General features: G+C 37.6%; 1 protein-coding gene and 1 pseudogene across 1 annotated transcript in view; one reads left to right on the plus strand and one right to left on the minus strand.

Moving 5' to 3' along the window:
- LOC118638698 (coiled-coil domain-containing protein 7-like) overlaps window positions 1-5,390 on the minus strand; it is a 375,882-nt gene extending 370,492 nt beyond the window's left edge. The window contains exons 1-3 of the mRNA XM_036274854.1: window positions 4,938-5,390; window positions 3,223-3,548; window positions 1,977-2,069 (exon numbers count right to left, since the gene is read on the minus strand). Coding sequence (XP_036130747.1) covers window positions 1,977-2,069; window positions 3,223-3,498 — 369 coding nt within the window. The 5' untranslated portion in view covers window positions 3,499-3,548; window positions 4,938-5,390. The remainder of the gene's footprint in view (window positions 1-1,976; window positions 2,070-3,222; window positions 3,549-4,937) is intronic.
- Window positions 5,391-11,094: 5,704 nt separating this feature from the next.
- Window positions 11,095-12,090, plus strand: LOC118638785 (annotated as a pseudogene).
- Window positions 12,091-14,510: the final 2,420 nt, after the last annotated feature.

The raw sequence follows: 14,510 nt of genomic DNA on the forward strand, positions 1-14,510 counted from the left end.
AGAATCGTCACCATCAACAAATCATCAAACAACAAGTGTTGGCGAGGCTGTGGAGAAAAGGAGACTCTAGTATACTGCTGGTGGGAATGCAGACTGGTGCAACCACTATGGAAAACAATATGGTGTTACCTCAAAAAATTAAAAATTGAATTGTCATGTGACCCAGTGATCCCACTTCCAGGAATATACCCTAAGAAGCCTGAAACACTAATCAGAAAGTATATATGTACCCCCATGTTTTTAACATCACTATTTACAATAGCTAAGATCTGGAAACTGCCCAAATGTCCATCAGTAGACGAATGGATAAAAAAGCTGTGGTACATATAAACAATAGAGTACTGTGCAGCTGTAAGAGAGAAAGATCTCTTATCCTTTGAGACAACATGGAGGGGTCTGGAAAGTATCATCCTAAGTGAAACAAGCCAAACAGAGAAAAACAAGTATCATATGATCTCACTTATTTGTGGAATATAATGAACATAACAGTCTGAGGAATGTGGTAGTCCCAGAGACGTGGAAGTGGGGTACAGACTGACAATCCCCAAAAGACAGGGTGGTGGGGAAGACATAAACTACAGAACTTATATGCATGTATGCATGAACAATGGACATGGACACAAAAGCCTGGGAGACGGCAGGGAGGGTGGGGGAGTGGGGAATCGGGGAAGGAGAAACATCTGTAACAAAAATAAATTAATTAATTTTTACTAATTAATTAATTAGTTAGTTAATTTTTTAAAAAGTACATCGGTCAAGGTTGGGCAAAAACAGCTTTACAGTTGCGAGTACATAAAACACAGAGTTTATTCTTGTAGTGTTATTTACGAATTTGTATTATTTTCCATATGAGCAACTGTAAACCTACTTTTGCCCCATCATGTATAAGATCAACACACAAAACTCAATCATATCTCGACATACCAGTAACAAACATGTGAAAACTGAAATTTAAAACATAATGTGCCCTGGCCAGGTGGTTCAATTGGTTGGAGCATGGTCCCATTCACCAAATAGTTGCAGGTTCAATTCCTTAGGTATATCAGGGCACATACCTAGGTTGTGGGTTTAGTCTCCAGTCAGAGTGCCTATGGGAGGCAACCAATTGATGTTTCTCTCTCACATCGGTGTTTCTTTTTCTCTATCTCTCTCTTTCTCTCTCTCCCTTCCTCTCTCTAAAATCAATAAAAACATATCCTCTGGTGAGGATTAAAAAAAGTAATGTCATTAAAAAGTATTCCAAAAAACATGAATTAACATTTAAATCTAACAAATCATGTACAAGATTTGTATGGTGAAAATTACAAAATTCTGATTTTAAAAAAATCAAATAAGCCCTAAATAAATAGAGAAAGAAATACGGTATTCATGGATTAAAAGACTCAACATAGGTGTTCTGTCACCAGGAACCAAACTCAATCCCTACCTAACAAAACTAATTATAAAATAGAAGAAAAATATTCTATTAGTAAAATGTATTAAAATATAGTTGAATATTAAGAAATATGTAAAATTAATTATGTAAAATAATTCATAACCACCTTAGTTATATTACTTCAATATACACAACAAAGATTTTTTGAAATTTAATAACCCCTTTATTATCTTGTTTATTATTTTATTTAGCACACTAGAAATAGAAAAAAAACTTTTTTAACATGATGAAGTATACTTCAAACCAACTACCAACCACATGCTTAAAAATTAAACAGAAATATTAGCATTAAAAATAGACTCTCTCTCTCTCTCTCTCTCTCTCTCTATATATATATATATATATATATATGTGTGTATATATATATGTGTGTGTGTGTATATATATATATATATATATATATATATATATATATATTCAAGTTTCCTAAGAGGAAACTTAATGGATATGGAATTCATTCTGTAAACATATGTGAACTACAAAAGAAAATCCTAGCCCTTTTCAGTGTTAATGTCTCTATTTTAGGGTTACTTATACTTACAGATAAAGATAATTCTTCCTGTTCAGACTTCACAACTGGTTTTTCTACATTTTCATTACAAATTCCATAGGTTTCTTCCAAACTAGAAACAATCTATGAAAAAAAGCAAATTAAGTACTTTCATAATTTAAAATTATTATATTAAATGTAAAAAAGCTATTACATCAATCATGTCAGGACCTTTGTAGCAGAAGACTTATTTCTACCAGTGCTCTAAACTTAAATTTTCCATCTTTTGGTTCATCTCACTTCATTATGAAGAAGTGAAGAGCAACAGTCCTTGACCCTACCACCTAGCAAGAGAGGTTCTATGACTCTTACATTTCTTTTTTGACAGGTATTTAATAGGGAGAGCATCTGTCTATGCATAGCTGAAGCATCAACCCTACTTGCCACCAAAGTATTCCTCAAAATTTCACTGACGCAACTTTTTTCTTTGAAGAGAGTAGGGAAAATAGAGAGATGACAATCAGAAAGCAATAAATTTTTTAAGGATATTTTCTGAACTAACCTCTCAAACTTTGAGCAAATTTGTGTTTTAGAAGTTTGACAACCTATATTATTTTTATGTTTGTTCTATCCCTCATTGTTCTCACTTGATACTTGGTACATTCATAATTCAATTATGGATCATTGAGCAAAAAGGAACCCAGAGAAAGGGAGATTTATTTCCCAACAATAAAAGCTAAAGTTTCTAAATGCAGAGAAGAGTTGACATAGCAGGCATGAGACTTCAAAACGCCTCTCCTTAGAAAGATCTGTTCGCATCTCATAACTTGGATTTCAGGAGGGTTCCCACCATTCACTAACTGTAGTGGCTCACTGTCCTTACAACATTTGTACAAACAATAATTTATGCTAACACCTACTTTCTTTCAGGGAGTCTTGAATTTTGATACACGATAGGCAAAGTATATAAGTGATCAAGCCCCAGTAAACTCTAGGCACTGAATCTTCAGTGAACTTCTCTTGTAGACATTTCACATGTTTTATCACAATTTGTTGTTGGAGGAATTAAGTATGTCCTGTGTGACTCCAAAAAGTAAGAAATCTTGGAAACTTTGACCTGGTTTCCTCTAGACTTCACCCAGGTACATTTCCCTTTGCTGATTTTTCTTTGTATCCTTTCATTGTAATACATCTTAGCTATCAACTGTATGCTGAGTCCAGTGAGTCCAACTAGCAAATCACTAAACTGGGAGACGGTCATGAGGAGCTTCAACACAGGGAAAAATAAGTGACTCACCGTCTTCAGATGTTCAGTAGTTTTCCTGAGCAATTCATCTTCTGCTATTAACTCTTTGGTTTTACTTGACGGAATTGGCAAAGCATACCTCACTACAGATTCTCCTGTTGGTGGAGATCTTAAGACCATTTCAAGTTTGTCACATACTGATTTTGAACTTTGTTTTTCCTTTAGTTTAGGTGACAATGGTGAATTAAGTAGTCCTTTTTTGTGACTTAATTCTGGAACACTTGCCAATTTATTACTAGAGGACAACAGGTGCTTTACTGGCTTCATTTTGTTATTTACTTAGCTTCCAAATTATAGGTGAAAAATTTTATTCCTCCCTGTAAATAAAAGATGAAGATTTCAGATTTAAAACAATGGCAGGATTATTAATAGCCATGAAGAGGACGAATCCCAAAATCAACTCTGGAGAAATTACGAAATGAAAAGGAAAACATTACTAACAACAAATAATAAATTAAAAAAAAACAACCAACCTGTAATAAACCTGTAGAGGTGACTGAAGGCTGATTTATGTATGGGTATTTAGGATGGGGGCTGACAGGAGGGAAGAAGACAGTGATAGCAGAAAGAATATTTTTAGAAAACTTTAAAATGTTATTCTTAGTTTTTCCTCATTTTTTGAGCATATATATATATATATATATATATATATAAATATATTCAAGTCTTAACCCTTAAAACCTGTGACTATGTATTTGAAAATACAGTCTTTGCAGATGTAACCAAGTTAGCATGAGGTCATATTGTATTAGGGTGGACCCAAAATCCAATGACTTGTGTCATTATAAGAAAGACATGTGAAGACACATGTGCATAGACAAACAGGGAAGAAGGCCAAGTAATGACAGAGGCAGAGACTGGACTGATGTTGCTACGGGCCAAGGAATGTTAAGGATTGCCAGCATCTGCCAGAAACTAGGAAGAAGCTGGGGAAGATAGCCCTGCCAATACCTTGATTTCAGAATCTTAGATTCTGGAACAGTGAAAGAATAAATTTCTGCTGTTTTAAGCCACCCAGTTTGTGGTACTTTGTCATGCCAGATTTAGGAATCTAATATATATGCTGATGGAAATATTCAATAGAAAGCAAAATGTATGAGTGGTAGAGAGGAAAATTGCTGGACTGATATCCTTGAGTAAACAAGAAGAAATGGGTTTTAATGCACAAATGGATCAATGAACTTGAGATGGGCACAGGGAAAGTTTACTTACAGTAACAGACAGGAAGGCAGAAATGTGGGCCATTTCAAGAAACCAGTAAGAAAAAAATGGGACACTCCCCAGGTGCTAGAAATGACCTCAAGAATGTACCCATGACAAAAGCTACATGCTGTGAATATTTACATTTACATATTTACTTCATTTAAAACCCTCCTAACAACCCTAGGAGGTTATTTTATCATCATAAATTGGCCCAAGTTTATCAGTCACTTTCCACCAGAAAGACTAATGTTTCCTGGTTTTCCTTCAAGGATTTGATATTAATTTCAAACCATAATGATACAGTATACAAAACTGGTAGCTCGGGAGTTGGAAAAGTGTGATTTGCCTGAGATTCTGCATCAAATGAAGAAAGACTAAAGCGGTCACTCACGGGTAAAATTAGGAGGAAAGCAAGGATGCTTTGGCCAGAGAATCTAATGAAAACTCTCACAACTTGATGAGGGAGGTGGCTCACCAGTCTATACCTGTTGAGGAGCAAATACCTGTTGAGGCCGTTGGGATCCAGGTTACTGAGCAGTTCAGCCTTGACCAGGCTGTCTATAAGGTGACCAAGCTGTAAATTTTGAGCTGACCAGACTTCCTTCAAAACGGAAGCATATAAACCCTCCAGACTCCAGCCCTGCTATTTTACAAACTGACATTGGTGCTGGAAACGAAGGCCCCGCCTTTGCGCTTAGGGCGGCAGCAGCGACCGCAGAGCGCCAGCCTCAGGGTCAGGCCGTTGATACCACGTCACAAATGCCGAATATTCCACGTTCGATGCTCTAGAAGGAAGTCCACAACTGGTTTTCCAGAAACTAGGAAGAAGCCTAGTTTGTATCAGTGAGGAATCTCAGCAACTGTGGAGTCCTCAGGAACAACAATGGCCAGATCGCAGCCTCTTTCTTTCTTACCCACGCATGCATTCACAGTGCAGATTCTTTCAGGCATTCGGCCTAAGAAATAAAACACAGACTGATTCAGTGCTTTGAAAACTTGGGCATCACCAGCAAAGCCTGAGCCCCAAGCCCCCATCTCAATTGTCTAAAGCTTTTGTCAATGTGACCTTTTCTGGAGTCCCTTTACCAGACCCTATAGTGCCGCGGAATTGTGCAGTAGCTTCAAGGTTTTAGCATAAAATGTACTAAAAAGATGAGTTGTGCTACATAAGCAGTCTCTTGCCATCAGTTCCCATGTTATTTCATATGCAATTTTTCAAGGTAGAGTTTTTTCAATAGTTTGACTTTAATACCTTAATTTTGTCTCTAAAAATCAGATTATTCCTTTATTAATTTATTTTTGTTACAGATGTTTCTCCTTTTTTCCCCATTGACACCCTCCTCTCCATCCCTGCCTACCCCATCCCCAGCTTTGTTGTCCATGTCCATCGGTTATGTGTACATGCATATAAATTCTGTGATTTGTCTCTTCCCTCCCCACCCCACCCTCTCTTCTGAGGTTTGTCAGTCGATATCCTATTTCTATGTCTCTGGGTCTATTTTGTTCATCAGTTTGTTTTGTTCATTATATTGCACAAATAAGTGAGATCATGTGATATTTATTTTTCTCTGATTGACTTATACGCTCAATTATTGATAGACAATTGGGCTGCTTCCAGATCTTAGCAATTGTAAATAGTGCTGCTATGAACATAAGTAGGGGTACATATATTCTTTCTGATTGGTGTTTCAGGTTTCTTAGGATATATTGCTAGAAGTGGAATCACTGGGTCAAATGGCAGTTCAATTTTTAACTCTTTGAGGTAACACCATAGTGTTTTCCATAGTGGCTGCACCAGTCTACATTCCCACCAGCAGTGTACTAGAGTCTCCTTTTCCCTGCACCCTCATCAGCATTTGTAGTTTGATGGACCACTCGTTAGGTCCCCTCCCCATTTTTAAATTAGGTTCTTTGTCTTCCTTTTGTTGAGTTGTAGGAAGGTTTATTGTTATCATTTGTGCATTTTTCAGTATGGATTACATCAATAATAAAGAGAAAAATATAGTGATCAAACTTATTAAGTACTACACCAACATTTTAAAAAGTTGACCATCATCAGAGGAAATTGTTTACAAAGAATTGAATCACTGACTTCAAAACCTCTGAAAAGCATTATAAATGCAAAGGGTAGGAGAGATGGAACTAAAAATCAGAAAAGAGATATTTAATTTAAAAGAGATCCTCAAATTTTCTAGATTTGACAGCAGAATTCTACGATTTATCAGAACCCTGAAAATTTATTATATCTAATAATTTTTTGTTTTGCTGGCAAATCAAATGGTCAAGTTGTCCTATTACATAAGCAAGCCATTCAACATTAGTCAAGTAAGAAATCCAGCATCCCACCCAGCTGGTGCGGCTCAGTGGTTGAGCATCAATCCATGCACCAAGAGGTCTCTGGTTTGATTCCCGGTCAGGGCATACGCCCAGGTTGTGGGCCCAATCCCCAAGACGGGGCATGCAGGAGGCCAATCAATGTTCTCTCTCATTGATGTTTCTATCTCTCTCTTCCTCTCCCTTCCTCTCTCTCTAAAATCAGTAAAGAAAAATTATTTTTAAAAAAATTTTTTCCAAGAAATCCAGCATCCTGTTTTATTAATTTATGTAACTGATCGTAAGCCAGAACCAGGCTGTTTTGCTTACAATGGCCTAGTAGTACAGTTTGATATCAGGTAGTGTGATCATCTCCAACTTTGTTCTTTTTATGATTGCTGAGGCTATTCAGAGTCTTTTTGGCCCCATGTAAATTTTTGGAATATTTGTTCTAGATCTGTGAAGTATGCCATTACTTTTTGAATAGAACTTGTGTTAAATCAATAGATTTCATTGGGTATTATAGACATTAATGATGTTAATTCTTCCCATCCATGAACACGGTATGTGCTCCAACTTAGTTGTATCTTCTTCAGTTCCTTTATTCAATGTCCTGTAATTTTCCAAGTAAAGGTCTCTTACCTCATTGGTTAAATTTATTCCTCGTATCTTTTTATTTTTTATTTTTTGCAATAGTAAATGAAATTGTTTTCTTAATTTCTCATTCTGACAGTTTCTTTTTGGTGTATAGAAATGCAACTGACTTCTGAATATTAGTTTTGTATCCTGCTATTTTGCCAAATTCATTTATTAGTTCTAGTACTTTTGTGGTGGAGTCTAGAGTTTTCTATCTATAATATCATGTCATCTGCAAAAAATTATGGTATTACTTTCTTCTTCCCAATTTGAATGCCTTTTTTCTTCTTATCTGACTATTGTGGATAGGACTACACTGAATAAAAGTTCTGAGAGCAGACATCCCTGTCTTGTTCCTAATCTTAAGGAAACGCTTTAAGTTTTTGATTAGGGAGTATGACATTGGCTGTAGGTTTGTCACATGTGGCCTTTATTATTTTGAGGTATGATCCCACTGTTCCCACTTTGTTGAGAGTTTTTTTCATAAAAGGATACTGGATTTTATCAAATGTTTTTCAGTTTTCTGTTGATATGATCATGTGATTTTTGTCCTTCCTTTTGTTTATGTTATGTATCAATTTATGTTATGTATCACATTTATTGATTTGCAAGTAGTGTACCAATGATGCATCCCTGGAATAAATCCTACTTGATTATGGTGTATGATATTTTTAATGATTTGCATGATCCAGCTTGCTAATATTTTGTTGAGAATTCTTTGCATCTATGTTCTTCAGGGTTATTGGCCTAATAATTTTCTTTCTTTGTAGTATCTTTATCTGATTTTGGAATTACGATATGCTGGCCTCATACAAAGCGTTTAGAAGTCTTCCATCCCTTTTAATTTTTTTTGGAACAGTTTGAAAACAGGTATTAGTTCTTCTTTGAATGTTTGGTAAAGTTGTCCTGTGAAACCATGTGGTCCATGACTTTTGTTTGCAGGAAGATTTTTTTATTACTGTCTCAATTTCATTAGTTGCAATCAGTCTATTCAGGTTTTCTAATTCTTCCTGATTCAGTTTTGGAAGAATGTATTTTTTGCAGAATTTATTCATTTCACCCACTGTTTTGGCATATAGTTGTTCATAGTATTTTCTTACAATCCTTTGTATTTCTGTGATGTCAATTCTTACTTTTCTTTCATTTCTGATTTTATTTATTTGGGTACTCTCTCTTTTTTCTCTTATTAGTCAGGTTAAAGTTTTGTTTATCTTTTCAAAGAATAAAGTCTTGGTTTTATTGATATTTTGTATTTCTTTTTTTAGTCTCTATGTCATTTATTTCCAGTCTGATCTTTTTTACTTACTTCCTTCTAGTTAATCTGGGCTTTGTTTGTTGTTCTTCTAGGTGTAGGGTTGGATTGTTTATTTCAGATTTTTCTCGCTTCCTAAGGGAAGCTTGTAATACTATGTACTTCACTCTCAGGACTGTTTTTGTTGTGTCTCACAGGGTACTGAAGTTGTTGCATGTTCATTATCATTTATCTCCAGGGAACTTTTAACTTCTTCCTTGATTCATTGTTAACCCACTTATTGTTTAATAACATGTTATTTAGCCTCCAAGTGTTTGAGTCTTTTTCAGTTTTTTTTTATTGTAATTGATTTCTAGTTTCATGCCACTGTGTTCAGAGAAGATGTTTGATATGATTTTAGTTCTTGAACTTATTAAGACTTGTTTTGTGTCCTAACATATGATCATTCCACAGAATGTTTCAGGTGCTCCAGAAAAGAGTGTATAGCCTCTTGCTTTCAGATGAAATATCCTTTAAATTTCAATTAAATTCATTTCTTCCAGTATGTCATTTAAGGTCACTGTTGCCTTATTGATTTTTTTTTTTTTTTTTTTAAGTCTGGAAGATGTATCCATTGATGTCAGTGGGGTGTTAAAATCCCCTACTATGACTGCATTGCTGTTGATCTCTCCCTTAATGTCCACCAAGATTTTCTTTATATATTTAGGTGCTCCTATGTTAGGTGCATAAATGTTTACAGGATTATATCCTCTTGTTGAATAGGTAACTTAAGTATTATATAGTGATCTAATTTGTGTCTTATTATGGCCTTTTGATTTAAAGTCTATTTTGTTTGTTATGAATATTGCTACCCCAGCTTCCTTTTCATTTCCATTTTCATGAAGTATTTTTTTTTTTTTCATTTCTTCACTTTCAGTCTGTGTGTATCTTTTGTTCTCATGTGGATCTTTTTCAGCCAGCATATATATGGCTAATGTTTTCTTATCCATTGAATACCCTATATGTTTTGATTGAAACATTTAATCTGTTTACATTTAAGGTTATTATTAATAGGTACTTATTTATTGACATTTTATTTGTTATACCTATGTTTTTTTTCTTTCTTGATTTCTTTGTATTTTCTTTTTTCTTAAAGCAAACTTTAAAATTTCTTGCAATACTAGTGTGTTGGTAATAAACTCATTTAGCTTTTTTGTATCTGAGAAGCTTTTTATTTTGCCTTCAATGTTAAATGATAGCCTTGCTGAATAGAATAGTCTTAGTTGTAAGTCCTTGCTTTTAATCACTTTGAATATTTCATGCCAATCCCTTCTGGCCTGATGTGTTTCTGTTGAGAAAATAGCTGACAGCCTTATGGGAGCTCCTTTGTAGGTAACTAATTGCTTTTCTTTTGCTGCTTTTAAGATTCCCTTTCTGTCTTTAATCTTTGGCACTTTAATTATAATATGTCGTAGTGTGGGCCTTTTTGGACTCATCTTGTTTAGGACTCTCTTTGCTTCCTAGACTTATGTTTCTTTTTTCTTCACCAATTTAGCAACTTTTCGGCCATTGTTTCTTCAAACAGGTTCTTGATCCCTTGCTCTCTCTCTCTCTCTCTCTTCTCATTCTGGTATCCCTATGATTCAGATATTGTTATGCTTCATGTTATCCCAAAGATCCCTTAGACATCCTCATTTTTATGAATTCTCTTTTCTTTTTGATTGTCTACTTGGGTGCTTACTGTATTCTTGTCCTCTAAATTGCTGATTTGATTCTCTCCTTCATCTAACCTGCTGTTGATTTCTTCTAGTGTATTCTTCAATTCAAATATTGTATTCTTTATTTCTGACTAAAAGTTTTCATGGTTTTTATGTCCTTTTTAATGCTTAATATCTCTACATTTATGTTCTCATTGAGGTCATCCATTGTTTCCCTAAGGTCCTTGAGCATCCTTTTAACCATTGTTTTAAACTCTACATCTGGGAGGACCACGCAACTGCCTTGAGTTCCATGGTGCAAGTCATGTGGGCTATTGCCTCCATAGTAACATGTGACTTACTGGATATTAACTGGAGTAGGAAATAAAAGGAATCTCTCCTATTCTCCCCTCTCAGATGCTCAGGTGTGATGGCAGAAACCACAGTGCGGGGTACCAGCAGGGAAGCTATGGCTGAGATGGTGGTGGTGGGAGCAGATGGTTCAGTATGTCCTGCAGTCTTGTCCCTGGGTCACTGCTTCTCAAGCTACCAACCCTTTGAGCCCCAGGTGATGGGCCTTAGCCCAGGATTATAATTGATGGGCTTCTCTGGATGAGGCTGCAAGGTCCCCCAGGAGATACTACTCAAACTCCTAGTGGGACTGATGTGACCAGACAAGCAGCCCTATTGAACCGGGCCCCAGTTTGAGGCCATGAAGTGGTGGCCCAGGAAGTCAGCCTGCCTGTAACAGTGGAATCCAGTCCAAATTTTCCAGCCCTGGGCTTTGGGATGGACTCGGGCATCATACCCCTGAGGCATGGAGGCCTGTCACTGGTGCAGACAACAGATTTCTTTTACCACTTGATGAAAGATCCCTACATGATTGGGTGCATAGCTTATGCCAATGTGCTAAGTGACCTCTATGCCATGGGCATTACTGGATGTTACAACATGTTAATGTTACTCAGCATTAGCCAGAATATGACTGAGGAGGAATGAGAAAAAATAATCCCACTCATGGTCAAAGGCTTTAGGATGCTTCTGAGGAAGCAGGAATGGCCATGACTAGTGAACAAACTGTGGTAAACCCTTGGATTATCATGGGTGGGGTTACCACTATGGTTTGTCAGCCCAATAAATTCATAATGCCTGACAGTGCATTTGTCGGGGATGTGCTGGTGTTAACCAAACTCTTAGGAAACCAAGTTGTTGCCAATGGCTGAATAATACTGAAAGATGGAATAAGATAAATATGGTATTCTCCAAAGAAGAGGTAGAGTTGGTCTATCGGTAAGCCATGTTCAACATGGCTACCCTAAACAGAACTGCTGCTGGGTTAATGCATGCATTTAATGCCCATTCAGCCACGGATATCACAGGATTTGGCATTCTGGGGAACTCTCAGAACCTTGCAAAACAACGAAGGAACTAGATGTCCTTTGTCATCCATAATCTGCCAATCATTGTCAAGATGGCTGCCATAGCAAGGACAGTGAGTGCTTTGGACTCCTTCAAGGAACCTCAGCAGAAACTTCTGGATGGTTAGTGATTTGCTTGCCAAGGGAACAGGCTGCTCACTTTTGTTCTAAAATCAAATCTTCTAAGCATGGAGAGGGTCACCAAGCATGGATAATCGACATTGTGGAACAGGGAAACTGGATGGCTTAGATTATTGACAAGCCTCTAATTATTGAGGTCCTACCTCATGGGGCCACTGCTACAACTCCTGCCCTGTACCATTCTAATGCCTCTCCTGAACCAGCTCATGAGACGGAATAGCAGAAGTTATTTGGACCTTTGAGCCTTTGTGCACAGTGACAGATAATTATGAAGAGCTGCTTTTAAGAACAAATTTCAAAAAAAAGGCTGCCTGCATAGTAGTTCCACAGTTTTCCTGTCTAGGTGATTTGAATCAGTGTTCATAAGCTGCACATTCCATGGCCAGAAGTAACATTTTGGACTTTGGGGAAGGTTTGTTCAATTTTGGCTTAGAACAGGAGCGTAAAAACCTCTTTCCAAGAGCAAAATGAGTCTGTTCCAGTTTGAGGGAATGCAGAGAAGATAATATATATAATGTCAGAAGCAGATAAATTTGGATCAGCACTGTTAATAAATATAAATTGTTTTAAAAGATCTTATAATGCAATGTCAAGTTCCTTATTAGATTTTTCTGAAATACTCTCTTTCCTGCTCTGGACAAGAATTGAACAGCTTGTTTAATGACTGGGAAAGGAGGACCTGTAACCATCTGACTTGGTCTTTGTTAATCACGTCTCTTCCTCTAAACCTCTTTAAGGACTGGGAAAGGCAGAACAAACCCCAGAGCCCAGGCCTTGGTGGTCATTAAGCTGTAAATTTTTGTGCTGAAAATTCCTGGTGATTTAATTGATAAAGTGATTTCTAGTGAAATAAATAAAAAGGACTTTGTTGAAAAATAAATAAATCAATAAACTCTGCATCTGGTATCTTGGTTGTTTCTATTTCATTTTATTTTTTATTGGAGATTTCTCTTGTTCTTTTCTTTAAGGCATATTTATTTGTCTCCCCATTTTGTTTCTATATCAGGTAACTGTGTTATGACTCCCAAACTTATTATAATGGCTTTATGTTGAAGATGTCTTATTGGACTCAGTAGTGCAATAGTCCTGATCACTTGAACTTAGTTCTTCAGGAATGTTTCTTGTGATTTATGTGCACCCCCCAGTTGTAGTTGAGGTTTGTATGCTGTTTTCCCTTTCATTGGTGGAGTTAACTACAAGGATAAACCTTGATCACTGTGTATGAGTCACTGGTGCAGGGGCTACCCCTTGAGGCAGCAAGGTCTGGTGCCTTCCAGAATCTTCGTTTGGTTATGTTGCTTGTGGGGCTAATGGATCAAGCTCTGGTGTGGTATGAAGCCCACCACTGGTTATGTTGGTTCTGGGTCCACATGGGTGGGGTCAAGTACAGGTTGAAGTGGGTATAACTGGCCTTGGGCTATATGACTGGAGTTTCATGTTAGTCACTGTTTGTTGCTGAATCTACTGGACCTGGGTATGCATGGTAGGGGTCAACCTGTGTATAACAATTGGTTTCCTCCACTTAGAACTGGGGTCAGATCAATAAAAGATCCAAGGCTCCATGATGTCCACCTCCACCTGTCACCTACTATGACTCCACCTGGTCTTTCTCCGGAGCCTTCAGAAGAAAGATAGTAAAGTGGGCCCAGGTTGGTCACAATTCATTAACCCTTACACAAGTCACAAGCTCAGTAGGGAGGGACAACCAGAGTCTGGAGAATGGGGTTAGTGGGTCCCCTGCTTGGGGGCCACATAGTCAGGCATTCAATGAGAGAAGGTGGCACCTACTTCACAGCCATACCATTCAGTCTGTGCCAGAGTCTCCAACTCTAGCTCCCCTACCAGAAGCATGCTACAGTTTCAGGTTGGGTGCAGCCAACATTTTCTCTCCAGGAGCAAACTCAGCAGGGTAGAGTCACTGGGTCTTGAGAAGACACATCAAGAGTTTTCCATTGGGAGTGATGCTTACAAGCCTGTAGGAGAAGGAAGGCACTTCTTCTCATTCCCAGGCAAGAGCCACTGAGGAATATGTGCACCAAAGTCCCAGCTCTGAGCAGCTCTCAGATTTTTCCTCAGGACTGAGCCCAGCATTGGAGGGCCACTGGCTGCCAGAAAGGCAGATCACATGAGTTTCATGTTGGGGGAATAACATGGGCTGAGCTAGCAGGGGAAATAGGAATGTCTGCACCACAGTGTAGTCACACAATCCATCACCTGCCCATCTGATTCCAGGAAAAAGGCCTCCCTGAGAGAGACACTCCAAAATTTTTTACTCTGTAGTACACTGTGATCCCTCTGTGGGACTGAACTTAGCATGGAAAAGATATAGAGAGTGGAAGGGCAAGCCAAGGGATTCAAAAGGTAGAGGTGGTACTAGCTGTGTGCTTGAGGTGGGGAAGAATGATCTCCTTTCAAAAGCTACATAGTTCAATCACTGTCTGAGTCTCCACCAAGAGCTTCTCCATAAAAAGAGCATGCCAAATGTCTCTCCTGGGTGAAACCAGCCAATCCCTCTGCAGGACCCGAGCATGACAGAGGGGTGTTGCTAATAGTTGGAGGAAAACATAGTGCACTTTTGAGGCTGATGCTGTAACAATAGGAGTTCTCAACCCTAGGAAAGTAGTGTCTGGATCTCTGGAA

The sequence above is a fragment of the Molossus molossus genome, unplaced genomic scaffold (assembly GCF_014108415.1).
Source record: "Molossus molossus isolate mMolMol1 unplaced genomic scaffold, mMolMol1.p scaffold_m16_p_1, whole genome shotgun sequence".
NCBI lineage: Eukaryota > Metazoa > Chordata > Mammalia > Chiroptera > Molossidae > Molossus > Molossus molossus.